We start from the raw sequence: 23,905 nt of genomic DNA, 5'->3' as shown, positions 1-23,905 counted from the left end.
TTCTGTGGCAGATTGATTGTATTTCTGTGTGAACGCACAAAATCACACTGTGTTTATGTATGAACGTGTATGTTTTTTACACTGAGGCATTGATTATTCTGTTTGTGTGCCGAGATTTAATGGGCTGAACTGATAAATAATGAGTGTTACACGCCATTCTCTGTCAAGGTTGTGTGTGCTTGCCTCAATGTGTGAGAGAGAAATACATCATCCCCCAGGGACTCTCTCCTTAAAGGGGTGATTTTCCTGCTGGCTTGCTCCTGCTAAAGGCCTGGCTGACATGCTTTGATGTGGTTCTGTGCTCCCTGCTGTTTGATTGGCACACTGGATTAATGTTGTTCCACAGATGAAAGAAACTGCAACTGAATTATATGAATTTTATGTAATGAAAATAGCAAATATTGAACATGACTAATGAATTGATTATGATGGCAAAGTGCTTTGCATGCTCTGGACAGGCGTGCTCTTTTCCCTCTCCTCCGTATGATCCTCTCCCTCAGCAGCTAATCACATATGAGGTTATTCTGAAGCCCTTTATATGCTCCTGTCTCTAGTCTTACCTTCTCTCCCTCCTAGCTCCATGTCTCTGTCAGTGCTACTTCTAAGATCACAGTAATGTGCACTGATGAGCCATGTGCTCCGCAAGTGACTCGTCCGGTGATGGTCAGTAAGCGCTGACACCTCTGAGAGCTCAACTGTTTACTCTGGTCAATCTTAACCTCTTTACACATACACACACACACACACACACACACACACACACACACACACACACACACACACACACACACACACACACACACACACACACACACACACACACACACACACACACACACACACACACACACACACACACACATTGCATACCAAACACCACACACCAGCTCTGTGTGTGTACATCATCATGACCCCCATTGTCATCCTGCGTCAGTCAGATCTGCAGACTAATAAAGGTGCTTTTCAGCCTATCAGGGCTGATTTCCATCACTACAGGACATCAGTACAGGAGTAATTTCTCAATGTCACCAGCTCTGCCAGACGCTGATTCACTGAGTAACACAGTTGTCTCTACAGCCACTAGTGGGCCTGACAGATGGATACTTTATGGAAGAAAGACTTAATTTAGACTTAATTCAGGTTAGAAACAGATGCATCAACTGTGCTTACCAGGTTTCATTTCTGTTGGAGTTTGATTAACAGCCCAGTACTCATATTGCTGCACAATTCCATTAACTTTTTAGTAAAATGTATAGTACGACCTTGTAGGAAACACCCTTATTTGCTTTTTTGCCAAGAGTTAAATGAGATGATTGATACTGCTCTTCAGTCTGTTTGGTGAATATGAAGCTGGAAGCTGAAGTGAGTTAACAGTTTGCCAGGCTCAATGTGGAGTATCCAACCCATCTACCAGCACCTAAAAGCTCACTCATTAACTAGTTATATCTTTTTTTCTTTAATCTGTACAACAAACTCAACATTTTGCTGTGTTAAGGGGCGGGGTTATGTGCCAGGCTATTTCTTGACCCCCATAAAATGGCAAATTGTCTTTTTTGAATTTTGATATGTTTTGGACAGATTAAACAATTAAGATATAACTAGTTATTACTTAGCTTCAGAGGTGCTGGTAGGTAGATTTAGTTACCTTCGGAGACCCAACCTAGCTGTCCCCCTTTTTCCAGTGTTTTATGCTAAGCTACTGCTGGCTGTCCTCTTATATTTAAAACTCAGACATGAAAGTGGTATCCTCTCATTTCACTCTCGGCAAATAATCCAAATACACATATTTCTCAAAGCTATTTACCTAATAAGCAAATGTAGTTTGCTGAGCAAGTAATGCATTCAGGAGTTTTTTACTTTGTACACTGATATGTTGCCCAACCTTACTTGCTGTATGTAAACTAGATGACTAGATCTTGTCTACAGGAGACCTTCATCTGAGCTCAATCAGCCTTTATAGCTTTGAAACCTTGTCTCTGAAGAATAATCTGGAAGCTAGTGTGTATCACAACGATCAGTTTTTAACTCTTTAAGTGAAAGTTTACCCCTAAATAAAAAATTCATATTTTAAATATATATATATATATATATATACACACTTCATTTTGAGATATTGGCCTGCTCTTATATATAATGGGACTATATGGCACTCGCTTTTGGTGCTCAAAATGCGCAAAAAATACATTTAAAAAAGCTTGACAGCAATGTCTCTTTCCAGAAATCATGACCCGGTTACTTAAGATAATCCACAGATGTTGTTGTGAGCAGTTTCATGTAGGAACTAAGTTCCATGAATTTTCTTTATTAACCGGGTCATGATTTGTCCCTCTAAGCTCGATTTATCTGTAACTGAGCGAGCATCCATCTGGAGTGTGAGTTACACTGGAGGACTGACAACCAAGTCCCTCTGTCCTATCAGCGTGCAGCCCCTGTTGGAGTCAAACCTTTCCATTTAAAACCAGCTGAATTACTCTGAGGTAACCAGGTGTGAGTGTCAGTGGCCAAGCTGTGACAGTAATTGATTGATGAAGTGCAGGAAGCACAGACCTGCAGCTCTGCACAGCAAAAGGGCTCAAGCTGAAGACCTTTGAGTCTGTAACTAGAAAACAGCTGTGTATGCAAAACGGCCGGGTGTCATATCTGGCATAAATATTATTTTTATACAGCAAATGTAGATGTTGCGGCTTGTTACCATGGCAAGGCTGCGTTGCCAGGCACTGTTGTGTTGTCCTGGTAGCAGACGCTCCTGTCAGAGTGTTGCCATGTTGCAATGCTGAATCTGTAGCCCGGGCTTTGTAGTGTAAATAAGGATGACTGTGTGAGTGCTCAATCATACCCTTCTTCTAGACCTGCTGTCACACTTTTACATATCTGTGAACTGGGAAGAAGGACAAGGAAGAGGGAGGGTTAACAGGGAAGGTGGATGAGATGTGAGAACAAACTGCGAGACAGAGCTTGGAGGAGAGACAAAAGAAGAGAGGAGGATAATAAGGGGAAGAGGGAGCGGATTAAAAAACACACAGAGGGAGTGATGGAGACAAAGAGCACAAATAGAGGAGCAAATGGATGGAAGTGTAATTAGGTAAATTGGAAACAAGAGGAACGAGAAAATAAGAAAGGATAATATAGGAGGGCAATTTTAAAAGATAAGATAGATATATGGACATATGGATAGATAGAAAGCAGCAGTGTGCTTGGTGTGAGAAACAAACAGACAATCCTCAAATTCCTCTCTTTTCTTTTGCTTCCATGGTGCACTGCTTGCTCTGTGCTGAAAAGGATTCTGGGTAAACAAGTTAATGGTTTTGAGGACAGTATTTTTTTGTTTGTACTGTTGCGGGATAGTGTCCTGAAACCCAGTGTTCCCGTAATATTCCCCCTTGGGGATTTTGAAAATGGGTTTCAAATTTTTTATGTGTGCACAATTAGGGTTTATTACTTAGATTTTTATGCCTTTTCATCATTTTGTACACAGATTCAGGGTTTAGGTTGAAAAAGAGATGGACACCTTGGGATGTGTGCTCCGCTGCACAATGTGCACATGTAGTCATGGACCTAAAAAAACGCATTCAGCATGATTAAATAGCTTAGTCGAACTGCAACCTGTCTCAATTGAGATGAAAAGACAAGCATTCAGAAGATGAATGTGCCTCTTTCAACAATGTACAGCATTTTTAGGTTACATACATTAAACCAAGAAGGACAAGTGCACTAGCAAATCTGTACCAGCGCGTTTGAATCCTCCTCATCCATTCCACCTGGGGATTATCATGAAAGAGCATCACACTTGTTCACCTTTAAGATTATATTTTTAGTTACTAAATTGGTGTAACCCTGGTCTCTATAACAAATTCCCTCAAACTCCCAAAGCAGCCTGATGGCTATGATGAATGAAACGCTGAAACTGAGAGGGGTTTGTGAGCCGAACACAATACGTATGAGGTCATTAAGACACAGAGCTGAAAGCTCAGGTGGGACCATATGTATCCAGTTTTTCACATCTTGGTTTGTTTCTCAGTCCAATTGTTCAGGTATTACAACCAAGTAGGAGTCTTTTTTTCAACGATGACTCTCAAAACTACGAGGACATAATGACACATATAGCTCTGTGACTGCAGCTTAATTATTAACTATTAATATGAAACACACGCTTGGTTTCCTGCACCCTCAGCTCAACGTTCCCACACATACTCACCGAGACCGCTGAGACCACCTTCCCCCAAGCTTTATTATGATAATCAGTCCATCGATAGTCTATTTTTAGCTCTGAAACTCCCCCGTCTTGCTTCTCCCACTTGGTGACTTCCTGTCTAATTATACAAACATACGTATGAATACACGTGCACGTTCTCTGGCCTCTGTGGATGCAAAGCGAGGTTAACCAATCATGCTTTTCCCCTGTCACTGTCTCTCTGCTGTCCCTTTCTGTTTTCCTCTGCTTGCCACTCTATTATTTAGCAAAGGTCTTTGTCCTCTTATCGTCTGACACCCAGCTGAGTTATTTCAGTATATCAGCTATTTTTGCTTTTCCTCCAAATGGAATTTCCTTGTTATGTTTCTATGTAATCTCTCTCTCTTTTTTTCTCACTCACACACTCCCACCAATGTGAAAATATTCCGTAGCGCTCTGTCGTCATGGTTTGAGGCAGAGAATGTCTTCACCCCCTAAAGTAGCAGCTCCTAAGCTTTTCCATGCTATTATGGATTTAAGTCATTTAAGCCATAAATCTCTATGCCGCTCCTACTCCTACTCGCAGCGTCACCTCTGAGAGGTTCGGCAACACTGGATGATTGCAATGCAAAGACCATTTTTGGCTCGCAGCCGACTTTATCCTTTATTAGCAAGAGCACGACATCCAATCAATAGTCGACAGCAGCAGTGCTTTTGGCTCAGGGGAGGCGTCACCTCCTCCTCACAGTACAGTCTGCTGCCATTTCTTAATTTGAGCACCTGTGCAGCTTGTCCTGCTTTGTTCAGCTCATATATTAACTCCCTGCCTAGGAGTTTGTGTGGCTATGTACTAAAAGAAGGACAAAATACACTGAACTAAAGACATTTTTAGCCCTCCTCCTCAAGGCTCCAAAAATATTATTTGTGTTGCTATCACTTTCTTTGCCTCTACCTTTTGGTAAGGTTAAATATAGATGAAGATAGAGAAAGGTAACAATGGGGGAAGAAGGAAAGCGCATGGATTTTGCTGGGGACAGTGGGACAGACATTTAAAAAAAGAAGGTCTACTTCACAGTTATTTAGTGGTTGTTGCTAAGGAAAGGATGGAGTAAGAGCAGAGAGCGAGGGACAAAAACAGGTAAAGTGCTAAGCCTATATGAGTAGGCATGTGTGAGAAAGAAGGAAGAAAAGAGGAACAGTCGGCCTCTCTTCCTATCTCAAGGCCAGATAGTCGATCAATATTCCCAGCTCAGATCCAACAAGATGCTCTCTCTCTCTCTTTCTCTCTCTCTGCTCTGTTGGTTTGTCCAGTGAAGGAAGCTGTGGGAGAAAGCCATCGGCAGGTCATCAGTATTCCAGCAGGCTCTGCCTACTCTGGTGTGGGCAGCAGAATAATTTCATTCTGATCGTACCGATCGATAGCTGTACCAAGTAGAAGGTGACCAGCCCCGCCCGCCTGGCTGGCTGAGCTGCTGCGGTATTTATAGCAGCACTACACATGCGATGGTCCTCTTCAAGACTCATTTTTTAGTTTAACAAGCAGTATAGTTGATTCAATGGGCTCCATTCTGCTGGTCTGGTGCTGGTCTTCACTTTGATATATTTGCTTTCGTAAATGTAAAATGATAGTATCGTTGAGTATTGTTGAACTTTGTGCATCAGTATGTAAAAAAAGAGGACAAAATATCAGAGACACCTGATGAAATAATGCAGTTCAATAAAGTACCCCATCAAAATACACTGTCCTTGGGAAACTGGTGATGTAAAATGTTTGTATAGGCTGAGTCAGAGTGATGAGTCAACTTAGGGGGTGGGGAAGATATTTATTACTCCTTATGATATAATGAAATCCAATACCTCTAAACTGCAACAAAAAACACGTTTTATACATCCCAGGGTTGGTATTTTATTTCAAGAGAGGTTGTAGTAAAAACGTTCATATTTACAGGGTGTGAACACGGTAACAAAATCACCTGTATTATGTAATGCAATACAATATAACGTTCCTTTTTTTGTGTAGACTACATTTTGGAAGTGTGGATTAGCCATGGTAGTTTTGAAGCAGCAGTTCAGGTGAGAATTCTTCTTCTGGTGCTTTACAGACACTGATTTACAGTTTGCGTTCCTACTCAAAGAAGGTGTGGACATACACTCTGTTAAACATACCCAAATATTAAAAGAATAAATATTGTGTGCACTGTAATTCATTATTTGACAAAATAACATTATAAAGTAAAGAAATTGATGTGAATTTGTAAAGAAAACTAATGCTGCAACTAACAACATTTTTTTCTTCTTGATTAAAATTATAAAATTAATAGTTTTTCGATTTATTGTTTTGGTCTTTTTGTTAACAAATCAAAGGATAATTCCTAAACAACAATATTGCTATTTCAAAATCAAAGAATAGGCCTAAATGTATAAATCAGAGCGTTCACATAAGGAAAAAAAACACTATCAGAGCACTAGAAATATTTTTGAAATTATGAAAAATGTTCTACAGTTAGCTGGGGAGGTGGTTGAAACAGCTGTTTGCAGCGCATATAACATCTGTTTGCGGTGTGTGTCTCTCTCCTGCTCCCATGTTGCTTCCTTTCTATCTGTGGATTTGACCGATCAGAAATTCTCAAATTCTCAGTCGGGGACGCACCTAGTTTTTTGTGAACATGTCCAGAGCTGCCAAACATCTGTATTATTAATACTTCTCCCTCTTCCCCTTGTTATCCTACATCATACAAAGTGGATGGAGGCACACACTCAGACACACACACACACACACACACACACACACACACACACACACACACACACACACACACACACACACACACACACACACACACACACACACACACACACACACACACACACACACACACACACACACACACACACACACACACACACACACTCACAGTCATACCTGTGGTGCTGTGGATTTACAGTGTCCCACTGAGCTATGATCATTTTGGAAATGGGATTACTGTTGGCATCGTGGGTACTTTACCACTATTTAGAGCCACAAAGACAAACCCACAGTCGGGTAGTACAAATGTAAACGCACAATGACAGAGATTGGTACAAACAAGCACACCAATGGGCATGGTATGGTAGTGTTGGACAGCCTTATAGACAGGTCTTCTGATGGTCTGGTATCACTTATTTCTTACTCATTAGGTGTTGCTAAGCTGCCATCTCTGGTCCCAGTGGTGAAGCAAATATAGCAGACGAGATATATGCACTACAGGAGTAAAGTGGTGACAGACGATCAATAGAGATCTAATGATTGAGATATCACACACTGGGCGAGTTCGAGGATCCTACACTCCATGGAATGACTAACCCCTCACTCACTCACTCACTCACTCACTCACTCACTCACTCACTCACTCACTCACTCACTCACTCACTCACTCACTCACTCACTCACTCACTCACTCACTCACTCACTCACTCAGTACTTGTTCATGTGTGTGTGCAAAATGTGTCAACAACACATCTACCACCAGCTGTTTCAATCTCCCACAGCTCACACTTCAATTAAGATACTAGTAAGTGTTTTTTTACCCGCCATTAATATCAGAGCACATGAAGTGTGTTTTTGGCTTTCCACAGCCTTGTCGGAGCTGCAGATCATTTCTTTAGACCCACATACTGATCATTGTAGCTCAAATCTCACACTTCAGCCAGATCTGATATTCAGGCATCTGGCCAAAGTGTCAGATTTGGCTGAAACCACATCCAGATCAATGTGACTTTGCTTTTACCATGTGAGTCCTAAGCTCTAAAAGTGGACTCCCTCTCTGGGCCTGGCCAATCACTGTTTTCAGGCATGATCAATAGAGAGCAGGAATCAACACAAGTGGACTTCCCTGAGCCTAAGCTGAAAGTCCAGTTGGCAGAGACACAAACACAGAACCTCATTAAGCTCAAACTCCCATGGCTGCTATCACGGAGCCGAGCATTGGCGGTGCAGCACTGATGGAGAGCGTTGATGTAGGGTGGCTCTAATTGCAGCACTGGTGATGTGGTTCCTCTGCATTCCTGCAGTTTTGACAATAATCCAATCTGCACCGTATTGTGTGCTGTGTAAGGAGGTTTGAGTTACGCTTGGTAAAAGTGTCGTATTGATTAACTCCTTACGGAAACAACACCGGATTGGCTTGTTGGGACTGAATGACGGCGGCTTGCTCTTTGAGCAAGCTTTCCCATCTCCTCTCTGGCTCTCTCTCTGTCTCTCGCTGTCACTCACACACAATTGTGTGAATGGATTTGGCTATCACAAGTGATGACTCCTCACTCAGCCTCTTCTGTTCCATTTCCTTTCACCTCCCACTTCCTCTGATACACTTTGTAGCCTTGAATCTGTCGTCTTTTTCTGAACAACCCTTTTTCTGGTCTTTTTCTGTGCCTTCCTGTCTTTTCTTCTCAAGTGCCCTATTTGGCTCTGATGACCTCTCCCTCTCTCTCTCTCTTCCTCTCTCTCTCTCTCTCTCTCTGCAGGTACCACCAGGCAGCCTAAGGAGGGGGAGGTGCCGGGGGTGGACTACAACTTTGTGAGTGTGGAGCGTTTTATGGAACTGGAGCAAAGTGGAGCCCTGCTTGAGAGTGGAACTTATGAAGGTGAGTGTTGGGAGCGCTGTGGTCGCTGTGCAGGAAACTTTTGCATCAGCGAGACAAGTAGGGGTACTCGGGGAGCGGAAATAGGAACATATGTTTCAGTAGATTATTTAGACTATTATAGTAGACTATTTTTGAATTCAGTCTGCCATCTTGTGCTCTTCCGTAGATATCTTTACTTGATGGATCAGGTCTGTCAGGTGATGCTCTTACTCACAGCTTAAGTAAACAAAATGAGTCTCAAGCACAGACTCATGTATTACAGCTTCCGCTGGTGGTTGTTGAACGTTGGTTGACTACTTCAGTGTGCGTTTGTGTGCCTTTGTGTGCCTTTGTGTGCGTATGTGTGCGTGCGTGAGTGCGTGCGTGAGAGAGAGAAATCTGGAAGACTGCCATTTCCAAGTCATGTCAAGTCTGTGCATCTGCTTTGCTACACTGTCAGGGATACATCTACAGATGGGGGATTTGCTGGTTCATTTGCCCGGTAGCAATTTTTGCGAGCATGTGCTGCTGAACACACTCACGCAAATGATGCCTGTGAATGCATGCGTGTGTATGTGTGTGTTTACTTGTTACGTGTTCTTTTCATAGTGTTGCATGCTTACAGTTTATGTTTTCCTTAACACAGAGTTTACTCAGCACACGGGAGGAAGCTGTCTCTTTCTGGGTGGTTGCATTTGAGGTGCAACAACTCATTTTTGAATGCATATTAAAATAATGTGTGTGTCTGTGTGTGGGTGTGTGTGTGCAAGGCTTGGTACACATAAGAGCTTACGTATATGATGATGTGAGATGAGTCACAGCTGAAGGTGGATGTTGAACTGTGCATAAAGCCAAGATGCCTTCAAGCACACCCAGATGCATTCAGGATCATAAGGAGGAGCTCTGTCCTACACCTATCTCAGTTTGCTTTATGTTCTGCAAAGCATCTCTTTCTTAAGCTTCCACGAATGGGCGCTCGCTGCCTATGCAGTTTCATACTTGTTTTTTTGTTTACATTCATTTGCACATTTTTATTTTGTTACAATGTGATGCTTCTGTTTGGTGGCCAGCAGGGTAAGTATACTTACTTATTAAGGAAGTAGCTGTGATAGAGTCCTTCCTAATATCTATCCTCCTCCTGCTGGGATGAAAGTAAACTAATGTCTGTGGACTCTTTTCTGCTGATCCTCTTTTTGTCCTTTGTTGTTGCCCTCTTCCCTCTTCTTTGCTCAGCTTTTGTTCTCATCCCATTGCCCCTGTCCTCTATGAAATAAGACTATGAAATAAGACATATATTCCTCTCGCTCAACGTTTAATCACAAAATATATTATGTGAGCTATTAAATAAAAGAAAAGTAGAGTTTTTTTGGTGGTTTAAGAGTAAATATCACAAGGCAATACATTTGCCCAGACACACATGCACATATATACATATATACATATATATATATATATATATATATATATATATATATATATATATATATATATATATATATATATATACTATATTGAGGATGTTTCCATCTCAAATAATACCCCGAGGACTTTCATGTTCTGTTCTTTTCTCTTCATTATACTGTTACTGTACTTCAGCCATTCTCAGTTTTTTTACAGTGGTTGTGGAAAGACCAATGCTATTTTTGCTTTTATTCTTGTGCTTGCGCCTCCAAACAGAGCTGCTTGCACCTACATGGTCAGAATGACGCAGATCAGATTGTATGTAAACAGATTAGGTGGTTCTGTTCAATTTTGGTTACCATTTATCATCAAATTGTTTCTGTTTCTACCTGCTAAGCAAGGCTACTTATTCAATCAAAATAAGACCTATTTAGAGTGCTGTTTTTAAATTTAGGAATATGCATTTTTTTGTGCATTAGGAGTTTTTTTATAGGAGCTAATATCCCCCACTAGCCCGTTAAGGAAACTGTCTGTTGTGGAGGATGCATTTGGGTATTATTAATAATAATAATAATAATAATAATAATAATAATAATACATTTTATTTGTATAGTGCTTTAAAAGGTACTCAAAGGCACTTTACATGGTAAAAACAGAAACAATAACAGAAATAACAATGTAAACAAGGCAGAACGATGACATTATAACAGAAATAAACAAAACCACAACAAGAAAAAAGACATACATAACATAACATAACTAGCATCACAGGTTGAATGCAGGTTTAAATAGATGAGTTTTAATGGAGAGGGCCTTATTGAGACCCCACATCTAACCAATACGTTATACTTCCCGCTGACAATGTACACTTTTACAATCTTTGAAGGACTAGGCCCAGACAACAATGATATTTGGATAAGTTAACTAAATAATGCCTGGAGTCCCTTCTTTTCAGGATTGGGTGACACTCATGTGAGGGTTTGGCTTTTGTTCTCACTCTAAGTATTGTATCGTTTCTTTTCTTTTTCTCTCTCTTTATAAGAACCCCAATTTGTATTATAGTTGTTCTACGTTTGTGGGGTCAGAATAAGAAATTGAGGACATTTTTGTATATAAATAGACTTGTTTTGATTTACAACGTTAACATCCTTGTTGTATTTATATATTTTTTTTTTTACAATTTATTAAAAAAAAAATATTTGGATACAGACTCGCATGTCTGTCTGAAGATCTCTACTATGAGCCACTGCTGGCACTAGTTCATTCCTGAAACATAAGCAACCGTCCATATGCACAAAATTGATATGGTATGGTATTAGAAATAATTAGTTACGAGGCAAACACACAGTTAGGTAACCTCTGCTGCGCTCTGTTGAGACAGCTAAGTCTTACATTTTGAAAGGGAATTATCGGTTTAAAGTCATATTTGCCCAGACGGTAAGTTACATCACCTGAGATCCCTCTTTAGTCGTGCATGTGGCCTCTAACACAAATGCCGCTGTGTACCTCTGCCCTCAGATAACTTCTACGGCACACCGAAACCTCCAGCGGAGCCATCCCCCGCAGCTCCTCCTCTGAATGTAAGTGAGGCCCTTCTGCCAGGAGCCCGGCCCAGCGCCCAGGGCAAGAGGAAGAGGAACCAGTCAGTCAGCAACATGGAGCAGCGTGCCAGCCTGGAGCCACCTGAGGAGGAGGAAGAAGAAAGCCCGGTTGTCAACGGCAATGGGGTGGCCATCACACCAGGTACTGTGGGATGAGAGAGAAAAACATACATTTTCTGTTGCAATGTTTTTATACAAACATTTTCCAATCTACTTGTGGCTGAAATCGGATTCAATCACTGTCCGTTGTCATGACCATGGTGACATTTAAAAATATCATGTAAGTGAAGGCCTGAACTCCACCGGGTTATTTATTGCTGTCTCACTGGTATGATTGAGTAAAACCATAGAAACAAGTCAATTGTCATAGCAATTGTTACCTTTTCTTTTTATTGTCTCATACTCATAGAGTCTCTTTTCTCCTTCAGTCCAGTTTCGTATCTGCTGTTTATACAGTCCACACCATGCAGATGACTGACTACAAATCTGACAACAAACTGTACCCTGACCAGTCATTATAGACCGTAACAGACTCTGTAAGCATGAGTGTGAACTGCACAGGTTCTCAATAACCATATATAACAAAATGCACAAGGGCACCTTCATGTCTCCACTATTATCACTGTCCAGAGTCTCATTTTGGCTTCAGCTCTCGTCTCTCTGTCCTCCCATTTCTCCATTTCTCCTGCTGTCTTTGCTCTCCCGCCATTGGCCTTTGTCCTTGTTTCTATTAATACCCCAACTCTTCCCTCTCTCTTCCTCTCCTCTACCATCTTTTTCCTTCTGACCTCTCTTGTTTTTCTTGGTCTCTGTAGTCCTGTCCCCCAGGTCCTCTCCTCTTCCTTCTCCTTCCCAACCCCTCTTTGTAGTCTGTGTTGTTGTAGCGTGTCATATTTTTTTCTCCACTATTTTCTCTTAATGTCATGCGAAAATGTCAAAATAGTAAGTAAGTTGATAAGTAAGTATCAATAGGAAACCTATACAGATCGTTCATTATTTTTTTACACTTAAAACTATAAATCTTTGTAATTTAATGCTGATACCACAGCAGAGACTTATTATGTTCACAAGGAAAAATACTTTTGAACAGTGTCTAGACAAAATGTGAATTCTTGGACATCAAATGTTTATCTGCAATCTTCTGAAGTGGTCCCAGTAATGTTTGTTCTTAAAGTTTACTTAAAGATAAATTGAACAAGAAAATCATGCTATTTTCAACAATTGTTCTGGATTACTCATCTAAAGTGTTTTGTCCTATTTCAGTCACATGCTGATGCACAGTGGACAGGCATTGGTTTGCATTACTTTTTTAAACAGACCAGACCTAGGTAACATCCCATGTCAATTATCAACTTATACACAACCTCAAATGTTGATCTTGTCGAAAATAAAGCAAGATAACTTTCATGGTTCAACTTCCAGACTGTTGTCAAGAAGCCCAGTGGAGACTTACTTTACTTTACTTGGGTCTTGAGGAGGTCCAGCATTTATTCTGGGAAAAACTGAAGTCTTCACTGTACATTAACTACATTTTACAACTTTACTACTAATGTCCAACACCTCTCTCTCTCTCTCTCTCTCTCTCTCTCTCTCTCTCTCTCCACACACATTACGCAGCTATTCCTCAAACAGCTACGCTACCCCTATTAACATATGCAGTTAACACCATACAAATATAGGATTGGGCAGCAACAACAACCACTAATGTATAATGAGGCAGTGGATCAGATGATTGATCTCTGAGTCAAAGACACATAACCAGCAGAACCATTGTCATTCTCTATTTCATTTTGAAAGAGGAACAAGCAATGGGGAAACTCCAATACTCTACTAACTGGTGTAACTTCATCACTCACTCACTCAATCAGTGACTCAGTCAGTGACTCAGTTAGTGACTTAGTCATTGACAGACTTTAACGTTTTTGGAACTGGCCCCTGCTTTGCTGCAGTCAAACCAAAACAAACTATAGAACCGGCTTTGGGGAAAAGCTTGGTGGGACTTGGGGAACATTTTTAGTGGGCAAGTATAAATATAAGAACCCTAAGCCCCAATAAGGACTCTGAAAGAACGTTGACTGTCTTTTGTCTTGTTTATCTGAAATATTTGTGATGTCATAGTCAAATGTGTTAATAATTTGACCTCTGTATGACTTTTTTTGCTTGCTTCTTGTAATTTTTCTATTTCTGATGCACCCATATTAATAATCGCAGTAGGAATATTATAGGATAATGTAGTTTGGTACCATCATATGCTCCCCATCTGCTGACTTAGATGCCACCATCTTTTCTCGTCACTCTAAAAACCTTTCCATGTGTTTCTGACACAGCTTCTGACCCCTGACGTTTCTGTCTGTCCCTTTTTCTCCATTTCTGACATCCCCATGTTGTTTTCTCCTCATGCTCATTGTCCTCAGACCACATCCCTCTTTCCCCCCCCCTCTCTCTCTCCATCTATCTCTCCTGGGGGTTCTTAGCTCTGCAGTGGCTTGGCTCTGACTCATCATGCATGGCGTGTGTTGTGTGCACTGCATGTGTGCACAGAGCATGTGAGCATAACTGTGTGTGTGCGTGTGTGTGTGTGTGATTTGCTCTACAGAGTCCAGTGAACATGAGGACAAGAGCACAGATGCCTCTGGGGAAGTTGCTGTAGAAACGTCCAGCCAGGCCCCAGCCTCTGTCGAGCCGCCCACCGAAGAAGAGGAGGCCCCAAAATCTCCCTCTAAATCCCCCGCCAAAGTTCCAGACTTAGATGAAGAAGAGCTGGGTCCTCTGCCTGACAACTGGGAGATGGCCTACACCGAGAAGGGGGAGGTCTACTTCATAGAGTAAGAGGAAAATATTCTACCTAAATACATCTTGACATAGTAAAATCTAAATAATGGTATCCCACGCTGTATCGGCACATTGTCACCAAACCAGCTTTTTAGCACAAGCCTCTGTGTTGAATAATTCTAGTAACGTAATTCTACTAATCAGACATACTGGATAAACACACACACACACACACACACACACACACACACACACACACACACACACACACACACACACACACACACACACACACACACACACACACACACACACACACAGCCATACAAACTTTTGCCCTCTACTCTCACCCTTACTAATTAGTGGCTGAGGGCTAATTAGTGGATTAATTGCCATTAAGTTTATTATTGCATTATTTGCCCCTGCACAAACATGCACACAGGTCATTAGTGTTACTTTGCACTCATTGCTTTCTCTTATCCACTCTCGTCAGTCAGGAATCTGACCTCTGTTTGCCCCTTATCCCTCTTTATTGCCAGTCACAACACCAAAACTACATCGTGGCTGGATCCTCGACTCGCAAAGAAAGCAAAGCCACCAGAAGAATGCAGAGAAGACGGTGAGTCTCGGCGACCTGTTTGCTCTGTTGTTTTGTAAGTTTTAGTTTGTGTTCATCTGAGTCGAGCTCATCTACCGGCGTTTGTGGGAGTGTGTCGTCAGTGCATTTCCTGCTGTCTATGTACCTTTGTTGTCTGTTCCTGACTAACTGTTCCAGCGTGTTTTTCTCAACAACAACAAAAATAGCCCAAAATACTCAGTTGTTTGATTTGTTTGTTAGTCTGCAGCCGGTCCCATGGTTCTCCACAGGTTTTGGGAGGGGTACTCACACATAGAGGAGGGTTTTGATATCCAGAAAGAATAAACTTGACAAATTTACCCTTTTAGGTTTGTTGTTGCAAAGTGAACATTAGAGTAGGAGCATCTTGCAGGATGTGTACACCTACAGTATACGTGATTTTCTAGTAATCAAAGGACATTTTTAAAGCTCTCAGTTGATTGATTGATTGATTTTTAAGTTAGTGGTTATTTTACCATGCTATAGTGCTGCTAACATCTAAACTAACATTATTCAGTTATATGTTCTGTACTCAATCCTTTAAGGATCATTGTAACTGATGAGAATAATAATAATAATAATAATAATAATAATAATAATAATAATAAAACTTGTCCATCCTATGAGAGACAGCTATTAGCTGAGTGCAACACGTAATTTAAACATCTACAGTACACTCAAACTGCCTCTTACTTTCATGTCAAAATTTTAGTTGAAATTAAAAAAGGGTGTGTTCTAGACCTCATCACTGTCTAAGGCATTAGATTGTTAACATATCCCATAAAAAGACCAAAATCAACAGTGTTTACTTATGGTATCTCACTTTGTCTGCCCTTGAGCAGTAATCTGAAAACATGCTATTGTGTGTGGCAGAGATTCTTTCTATTCTTTTCTAAGCTCTTCATCATCTCATGGTCCCTTAGATTTATTGTGGCTTGTGGCTATCTCAGCGAGTGTTTACAGCAAGAAGGGGATGTACGTGGGACTGAGTGACTCATTTATGTGCTTTTAATAGTTTTTGGACAACAAGGTTAGGCTCTGTCTCAGGGGAGTAAGCTATATCAGGCGTAGGATATGCACAAAGTACTTGCATGTAGGATCAATTAATTGTTTTGGTCTAGAGTGTCACCTGTTTAGGTTTCTTTTAAATCCGGGGAAGCAAAGGTGTGTTAAGTTGTTTCAGAGGCTAAGATTAAGAACAGTGTATTAATACAACAAATATCCAGCACTGATGTCAAACATAATAAAATAGAGTTCCTGTGGTTCAGTGGGATCAGATATGTAACAATGAGGTGAACTTACATCCCTGCTGCTGTCACAGCCTTCGTTCAACGTATTAGGTTGTGATGTGAATCACCAGAGCGAGCTCTGAATCAATACCTTCTCTACCTTTCCTCTGTTCTCCATCTCTTCAATTTTCTCCCTCCTCCGTTCTCCCCTGCACTCCTTCACCTCACGTCTTCCTCTCTCTCTCTCTCTCCCTTTCAATCTTCCTCTCTTAAATTTCCCTCCTCTCTCTCTTTTTTTCTGCCACCTTCATTCTCGGTTTCTCCTTCTCTCCCTCTGCCCAGTAAAAGGCCTAACTGTGACTGGAATTCTAATAACACCACTCAGCTCTGTACAAACCGGTTCTCACTCTCTACACACGCACACACATGCACTAGTGTTTTAAATTCACAAATCCTTTTCACAAACATGGCTGACGTTCTTCAGCTTCGTCCTTGCAGAGCAACGATCGGTTTTCACCAATGCCAGTGATGTTTAGAACCCAACTTTGCACGATGCTCTGTGATCACTTATTTTGTGTTTTAATGCAACAACTTGCTGTTGTTTCTGTTTGTGGTCTATTCTGTGTTTATAGGTTTCAAAACTAAACTAGAGCATTCTTAGATATCAGCTCTAGTGAGAGGTGAAATCATGGCATTGCCTCAAACGAATCAAAAAGGACAAATGCGAATCTTTTACAAACATTTGTACCACAAGGGTTGATAAAATATATAGTCACCATCTCTGTCTAGACTTATGGAGTGAACCATCTGACATATTGTAGAGTAAGGTTCTGTTCCAAGGCTTGATTGTATTTGCATTTTTACAAATGTAGCTAGTTAGTAATTTGAAAATAAGATATGTCAATGACAAAACTTATAGTGTGTGATTGACCATATATATAAAACACATGTGTGATCTTTTTTATTTTTTGCATTATTCCTCTCAGTGCAAATCTGTGCCCTGAGAGGACGAGAAGTAGCTTCAGACATGTTTGTGAAAGGGGCAAAAATATCCATTATCTCCCACTCTTTTTTTCTTTCTTTCTTTCTTTCTTTCTTTCCTTGTTTTTGTCCAGTTTTTCTCATGAGTGAAGTCTGCCTCCTTCTGTCTTTGGAGAAGCAGTGGTTAAGGGAAGCTTAAGCGATCACCACTGGCAGAGGATTTGAATCAAAAGATGTTAGCAGAATGTTTGTAAGGGTTCTGGATGACACATCACATCCTCTCACTGCACCTTTGAATTTACTCCTTCCAGAAACAGTTTTAGTTGCGAGGAAATATTCTCTTTCAGTATAAACAGCTCAGCATGACAGAAAGATATACAGTAGTTTAATCCAGCATGCTGCTCTACATAATTCACCCTGTTATTATTTTCTTTAATGAGCACACTGGTGTCCTGTAGCTCTCTCTTATGGGCTGTTCAGACTGTTTTCCGATGTTTACACTTTCTGCATGCTTGCTGTGAACCAAGTGATAATTTAAAGGCAATTTTCCATTTTTGCCCACGTTAATGGACATGCAGTCTTTGAATGATGAAATATGCATGGAAGCAAGGATGTCAGATTCTGCAAGGAGAGTGAATAAACAATAAATGTGGGGAGGGAAAGGCAGGAAGAGGTGGCGCAGTTTTTAACTGCCCATCTGCCTGGAGGATTTCCCAGAGTCTCACAGCCTCAGGCAGGAAGCAGACATACTAACATTATTTCAGCAATTCTGTTTTTGCATATTCCCTCTTGTTATTCCCTTTTCGTTGCTTCCATCTCCTGCATGTCTGGTCTTTTTGCTCCACTTTCCTTAAGCATTTCATATCCTCATTGATTATTCCCTTTCCCCCTCGCGTTTGGGTGAATTTAAAGAGAAGCTTTTCTGTGTTGATGTGTTTGCGCAAATGTGCAACTTTTTGTGTGCATTGTATCTTTATGCTGAGGTTGACTCCCAGAGTTCAAAGGCTTGTCACCACAGATCTGGTTCGCCTTGCAGTCTTTTTGTCAGGCAAGTCTTTTGTTACGTAACGCAAGCAGATATCTCCTCTAGCTCAGAAGAGTCAAGAACAGAGCGGGACAAGCTTCAAATCACAGCAAGTGTTGGTTTCATTCTGCCTTTGATATGCGCAGCCAATGCCGGTTTTTAAAGTAATCCCTGTGCTGTTGACAAAAATATGCCGCTAATGCTCATCTAGAGGCAGGAATTCTCACTAAGTCAATGTCGAAACTCCATCTTTAACCAATGGAGAAAAAATATATATAATAGAAACTTAAGAAGTTAGACTAAACTGATAGTAATAAAGAAAATAAATGCTGGAGTAAGAGGAAGTAATGATGAGTGTGTTTCTTCTTGAAAAGAAGAAGAGCAAGAAAGAGACAAATTGTGATGGAGAGAAGTTTGCATATGACTGGAGTTGAAGCCCATGCATCCACGGTTAGACAGCGACGGACTCGTACTAAAATGTTACCTCTGAGTTACATCACTGTTATAACACTCACTTATGTCTGGGCCAGGGCCTTTTCTAGGTCTGTATTTTTCTCACCACTCTACTCTCATGTTCCTGTTCGCTCTTTCTCTTCATTTCTGTCTTGATATCACTTTTTTTTATTTCTAATCGATGCTTTGTAGATCTAGATTCAAAGCTGACACATTGCTAATATAGCAGTGCAAACAGAAAATCCCAAGCAGATTTGCTGTCATAGTTAGAGCTGCAACAAATAGTCGATATATTGATTAGTCATTAGACATAATAATTAAAAGGTGGTTTTGCGATCTTCATCATCTAATCATCTAGAACCATCGGGTCAAAATGATAATGTTAGTTTATGACCAAATACTCTCAAAATGAATGACATTGTCATCAGCCTCAGCTGAACTTTGTGCTAATGCTTATTAGAAAATAATAGTTACATATGAACTAAGATGTGAACATGATACATTTGACACCTACTAAACATTAGCATATTAGCATTGTCATTGTGACCATGTGAGCATTTGGCACAGCTTCAAATAGCTGCTAGCATGGCTGTAGACTCTAAGTCTAGTATAATGCAAAGACGCATTTGTATGTGCTCCAGTGTCTTCTGTGAATATTTGTTAGTTTTCTTAGTCTTCTATTATAAAATAAATAGATGTATGTGAGGTCAATGGCTTTGGAAATTGTAAAGCCGTTTTCTTTAAACTATTCCTGATGATTTATGGACCAAATGATTTATCAGTTAATTGAGAAAATGACTCGCAGAGTTTATGATGCAATTAAATAATCATTAGTTGCAGCCTTAAGCAAATATGAATTCAGGTCTTCTTTTATCTGAAGTTTTTTGATTTGGGAGTTGAGTTTGTTCGTATTTTTTTCTGTGAGTCAGATGAGTTCATTGTATTTGTTCCTGGCTGCCTGTTGGTCAGGGAGACCTTTGTGTGAGAGGGAAGATGAGTCATCTAATGCAGAGGAATCACAATTAGACTTCATGTCAAGGGAGGCACCAATACAGATACACATTAACAAGCAACCAAACACACAAGCAAGCCTCTCGGTGCTCATACAATATACAGACGCATGATGAGGTGCTTGATTTAGTTTCAAAGATGATCATTCAGACATGCAAACTCAGTTGAGCCATCTAATACACACATACACACACATACTACAAATATAGACTCATATTAATGCATAAAAAACACATACAAGCACTCTCTCTCTCTCTCTCTCTCTCTGTATTTCAACAGCAGGAAATAGAGACAAGACAGAGCCCTCAGCTCAGGCGAGAAAAAAAAAGACTTCCACTGGTGGTTTCCATGGAAACTGTCTCCCTTTCAGTTTAGAGGGAGGGCAAGCGAGTAGTAATGCTTAGGCCGACATTTAAGGTGGCTCATGGACAGGGCGGGAGGAAATTTAAGGTGGTTTGAAGTGTGAATCCATCAGACTTTAAAGCCTCGAGGATGAGAAGGGTCGTTTGAGGTAATGACAGTGAGGTGCAGGTGGTATGAGCAAACAGTGAAGCAGACCAAAGATAATTACAGCATGCACCCCTTTCACCTTGGGCTGCTCAGTCAGCATGCTCAGAAGCCGGGACACACACATTCACACATGGATTATTGATATCAAGATCACAAATCTGTTCGTAATTGCATTACAGCGTGAGGGAATGACGCCACAGTATCAGTGTCACGCAGACCAAATAATTGTAAAAAATAATGGAGCTGAGGATTTGTGTGTGTGTGTGTGTGTGTGTGTGTGTGTGTGTGTGTGTGTGTGTGTGTGTGTGTGTGTGTGTGTGTGTGTGTGTGTGTGTGTGTGTGTGTGTGTGTGTGTGTGGCAGCTAATCTGAAAAGACTTGAAAGGGTCGGATATAAAAGTTTTCTGTACTTTTGATAGTACAATACAGGAGTTTTCACAGATACCGAAACAATATTATTTTCGATACCTTTCTTGGAGAAACATAAACATGTTGGTAATAGTTTATTTTGCGGGCCTGGAATTTCCAAGTATGACGAATCAGTTGTCATAGGTTTATTTTGTCATACCAAGTAAATATTCACTTAAATAAATGGTGTGAATGGCAGTTTGTCCCAAGTATGTTCTTATTTTCCCTATACTTAGAACCAAATTAGATCTTTCTTTGCATATTAATTTAGATTTAAATCAGGAACTACCTCACAAACCAGTATAAAAAAAGTTACACAAGATTATAAATTTGGCCAGACATTTGATGCAAACACTCGATACTTGACAATTACACACTTATTTGGATAGGTATTAAGGTTTGATGCCTAGCCCTAGTAATTAGGGCATTAACCTGTGCACGCTGGAGGTTAGAAAAGGAAGCATCACACCTAAACTTCCCTAAACATCCCACCCCACCTGCATCCACCACCACACACCTTTCTATACAGATTCAACGCCCAACAAATCTTTTCACACCCTATTCCCACTCGCTATTTCTATTATCCTCACCTGGACCTCCTTTTCTACCACCAAGGTTGTCAGCTCTTGTGTGTCTTTCTGTATATGTGTGTGTGTGTGTGTGTGTGTGTGTGTGTGTGTGTGTGTGTGTGTGTGTGTGTGTGTGTGTGTGTGTGTGTGTGTGTGTGTGTGTGTGTGTGTGTGTATTTATGTTTTAGTAATAAGCTCAGGGTCAACCAAGTCCCCTGTTCTTAGTGTATTTGTCATCATTTTCAACCTGTATGACACTAGTATTATTCCACTCTCATCAGGTTTGCTTTATTTCCCTTTGGAAAAATGCCTATCCATGGACATAGTCATGAATTTCATGAAAAAATACTTTTTAATAAAAGACATGAGGATGAATTAATTTGAGGGAGCAAGATCAACCTTTCAAGAACGCTTGCTGATGAATGCAAATCTGAAGTGCTGTATATCAAGTGTATGTCTGGTTGGGAGGGGAACAGTTAGAAGGACTGCTGTGGGTGTGTGTATATTTATGTATTTGAGCTAGAGCCTGATATTGCAAGGTTAATCCCCTTGATGTGTTCCTAATTTATTAGTGAAAACTGAAATTTAAAGCTGTAAACCTGAACTGAATTTTGTATACAACAGCAGAGGGAGCTCATTATAGTGTACTGTATATGGTGTATAAGTGTCAGTGAAAAGTTGGAAGAATAGAGCATAGAGTACGGGAATTTAAGCAGGGCCTTGACCCAGATATTTTACGATGGAGAAACGAGAGCTAAATCAGCAAAGGGATGGATGAAGTGAGGAGGGAACAGAGAACCAGAGGAGTGAGAGGAGGAGACTATTAACACGACAGCCATTGAAGCCATCCAAGGCGCAAAAACGAGTGGGTGGTTGAAAGAAAGTAGTATGGTGAAGGAGGTATTGGGCCTTAAAGGGCATGTGTACACATTGTTAAGCCCTCTGAGGAAAATTTGTTATTTTGTGATTCTGGGCTATACAAAATAAATTGAATTGAAAATCGAATTGAAAGGATTTGTGCAAACGACAAAATGAAGAAACTTAAAGACAGAGAAGGCAGAATAAGATGTATCAAACAATTTAAATGTTATTTTTCTCCTGCCCTGCTTTGTATTAATGCCTGTGTTGTGATTCGTGTTTCCATGAAGAAGCCACCACTGCAGATCCAAGTGTTGTCTGTCTATTAAAGGAGCACTTTGGGAGCGTCTAGCTGTGAGCCCTGAGATTCATGTTGTCTCCCCTCAGTGGTTCAATTTAGTGTCTACATTCCTTCTCCTGCTCTCAGCATAAACTGACTTAATTTCCCTCGTCTGTTTTCTCCCAACTACAGAACTGCCCTATGGCTGGGAGAAGATAGATGACCCCATCTACGGCAGCTACTATGTAGAGTAAGTCTCCCTGGTGACTTGGGTTAACTCTGCTGCTCCGTAGTAAAACAGGAATTGCATTTCTATGGTTTACAACGACTCTTTATGAATTATAAATGACTAAATTCTCATTTATTTTTTATGTCTTGATGCTCATTTAATTTTAACAGTTAAATTCTGTATTGACTAAGAGACTGCTGGGTCAAAATCATCGAATGTGTTGCATCACAAACATACTTTATCGGTATTTAGGTGCTGCTTAATTTTTAAGTATATTCAACTGTTGATTTTCAGTGGTTAGCAGGATTAGCAAACCGTTCTCTTAACAGGGAGTCATTTGACTCAACGCAGATTAAAAAATATTCCTCAATGTAGTTTAAATGCGTCAATCAATGAACACGCACCATTGTTCTGAGTACAATTTGTTGAAAATACCGCTTAACGTTGGCAAATGTTCAATGCAGAACTGCATTGTGGTATTTCTGGCTTGGCTCTTTGAATTATCCTATTTCCATTATTTGTAATGATGCATTGTATTTTCAGTCATATCAATCGAAGGACTCAGTTTGAGAATCCAGTCCTGGAAGCCAAGAGACGCCTGGAGCAGCAGAGGCAGATGCAGAGCCAGGGACTCTCCGCTCTACCACTGCCCACTATATACAGAGGTACACATGGAATACTACAGTATGTGCAGTACTCAACTCAAACATGTGGTCATGCTTACAGAGTTGCAAAAAAAATAAAATGAAAGTACTGCAGGAAAGAAACTTAGGCAAATGGCCTTGATCTTCTGACCATCAAGGCCCCCTAAAACCTGGATGCTGATAAATTTAATTTATTGTATATCCTCCCTGTTGTAAAGATTGTTTGTATTGAACATTGTGCATTTTCTCCCATCATTTTCCTAACACATCTCTCATAGAACGGGCAGTTTCATGAGTATTTGAAGGGGCAGATGCACAGTGTCACAATGTACAGGGTCGAATGGAGATTGCTGGCAGTACGGGGGACAGAGAACATGCTCGCCCTGAGGCCCCTAGTGGTCTAGTCTGAGTATGAGGACGTACTAGACCAGCACATAATGTACGGCTTCATCTGAGTGAAGACTGCACTCCTTCGATGAGTCGTCTTATCAGGAATTAAGGCAAATGTGTCTTTATTGCTGCTTTTGTGTTCAGAAATAAAGATACA

At 40.6% G+C, this 23,905-nt stretch overlaps 1 protein-coding gene across 1 annotated transcript in view; it reads left to right on the top strand.

Annotated features, from left to right (window-relative positions):
• Positions 1–23,905, top strand: part of LOC129108909 (membrane-associated guanylate kinase, WW and PDZ domain-containing protein 2-like) — a 74,726-nt gene that overhangs the window by 26,975 nt on the left and 23,846 nt on the right. Inside the window, exons 3-8 of the mRNA XM_054620835.1 lie at positions 8,675–8,794; positions 11,693–11,917; positions 14,372–14,600; positions 15,087–15,166; positions 22,678–22,735; positions 23,258–23,379. Coding sequence (XP_054476810.1) covers positions 8,675–8,794; positions 11,693–11,917; positions 14,372–14,600; positions 15,087–15,166; positions 22,678–22,735; positions 23,258–23,379 — 834 coding nt within the window. The remainder of the gene's footprint in view (positions 1–8,674; positions 8,795–11,692; positions 11,918–14,371; positions 14,601–15,086; positions 15,167–22,677; positions 22,736–23,257; positions 23,380–23,905) is intronic.

This window comes from Anoplopoma fimbria, chromosome 19, assembly GCF_027596085.1.
Source record: "Anoplopoma fimbria isolate UVic2021 breed Golden Eagle Sablefish chromosome 19, Afim_UVic_2022, whole genome shotgun sequence".
Classification (NCBI taxonomy): Eukaryota; Metazoa; Chordata; class Actinopteri; order Perciformes; family Anoplopomatidae; genus Anoplopoma; species Anoplopoma fimbria.
The sequence above is the reverse complement of the archived record's forward strand: the minus strand, read 5'-3'. Positions and strand labels throughout refer to the sequence as shown.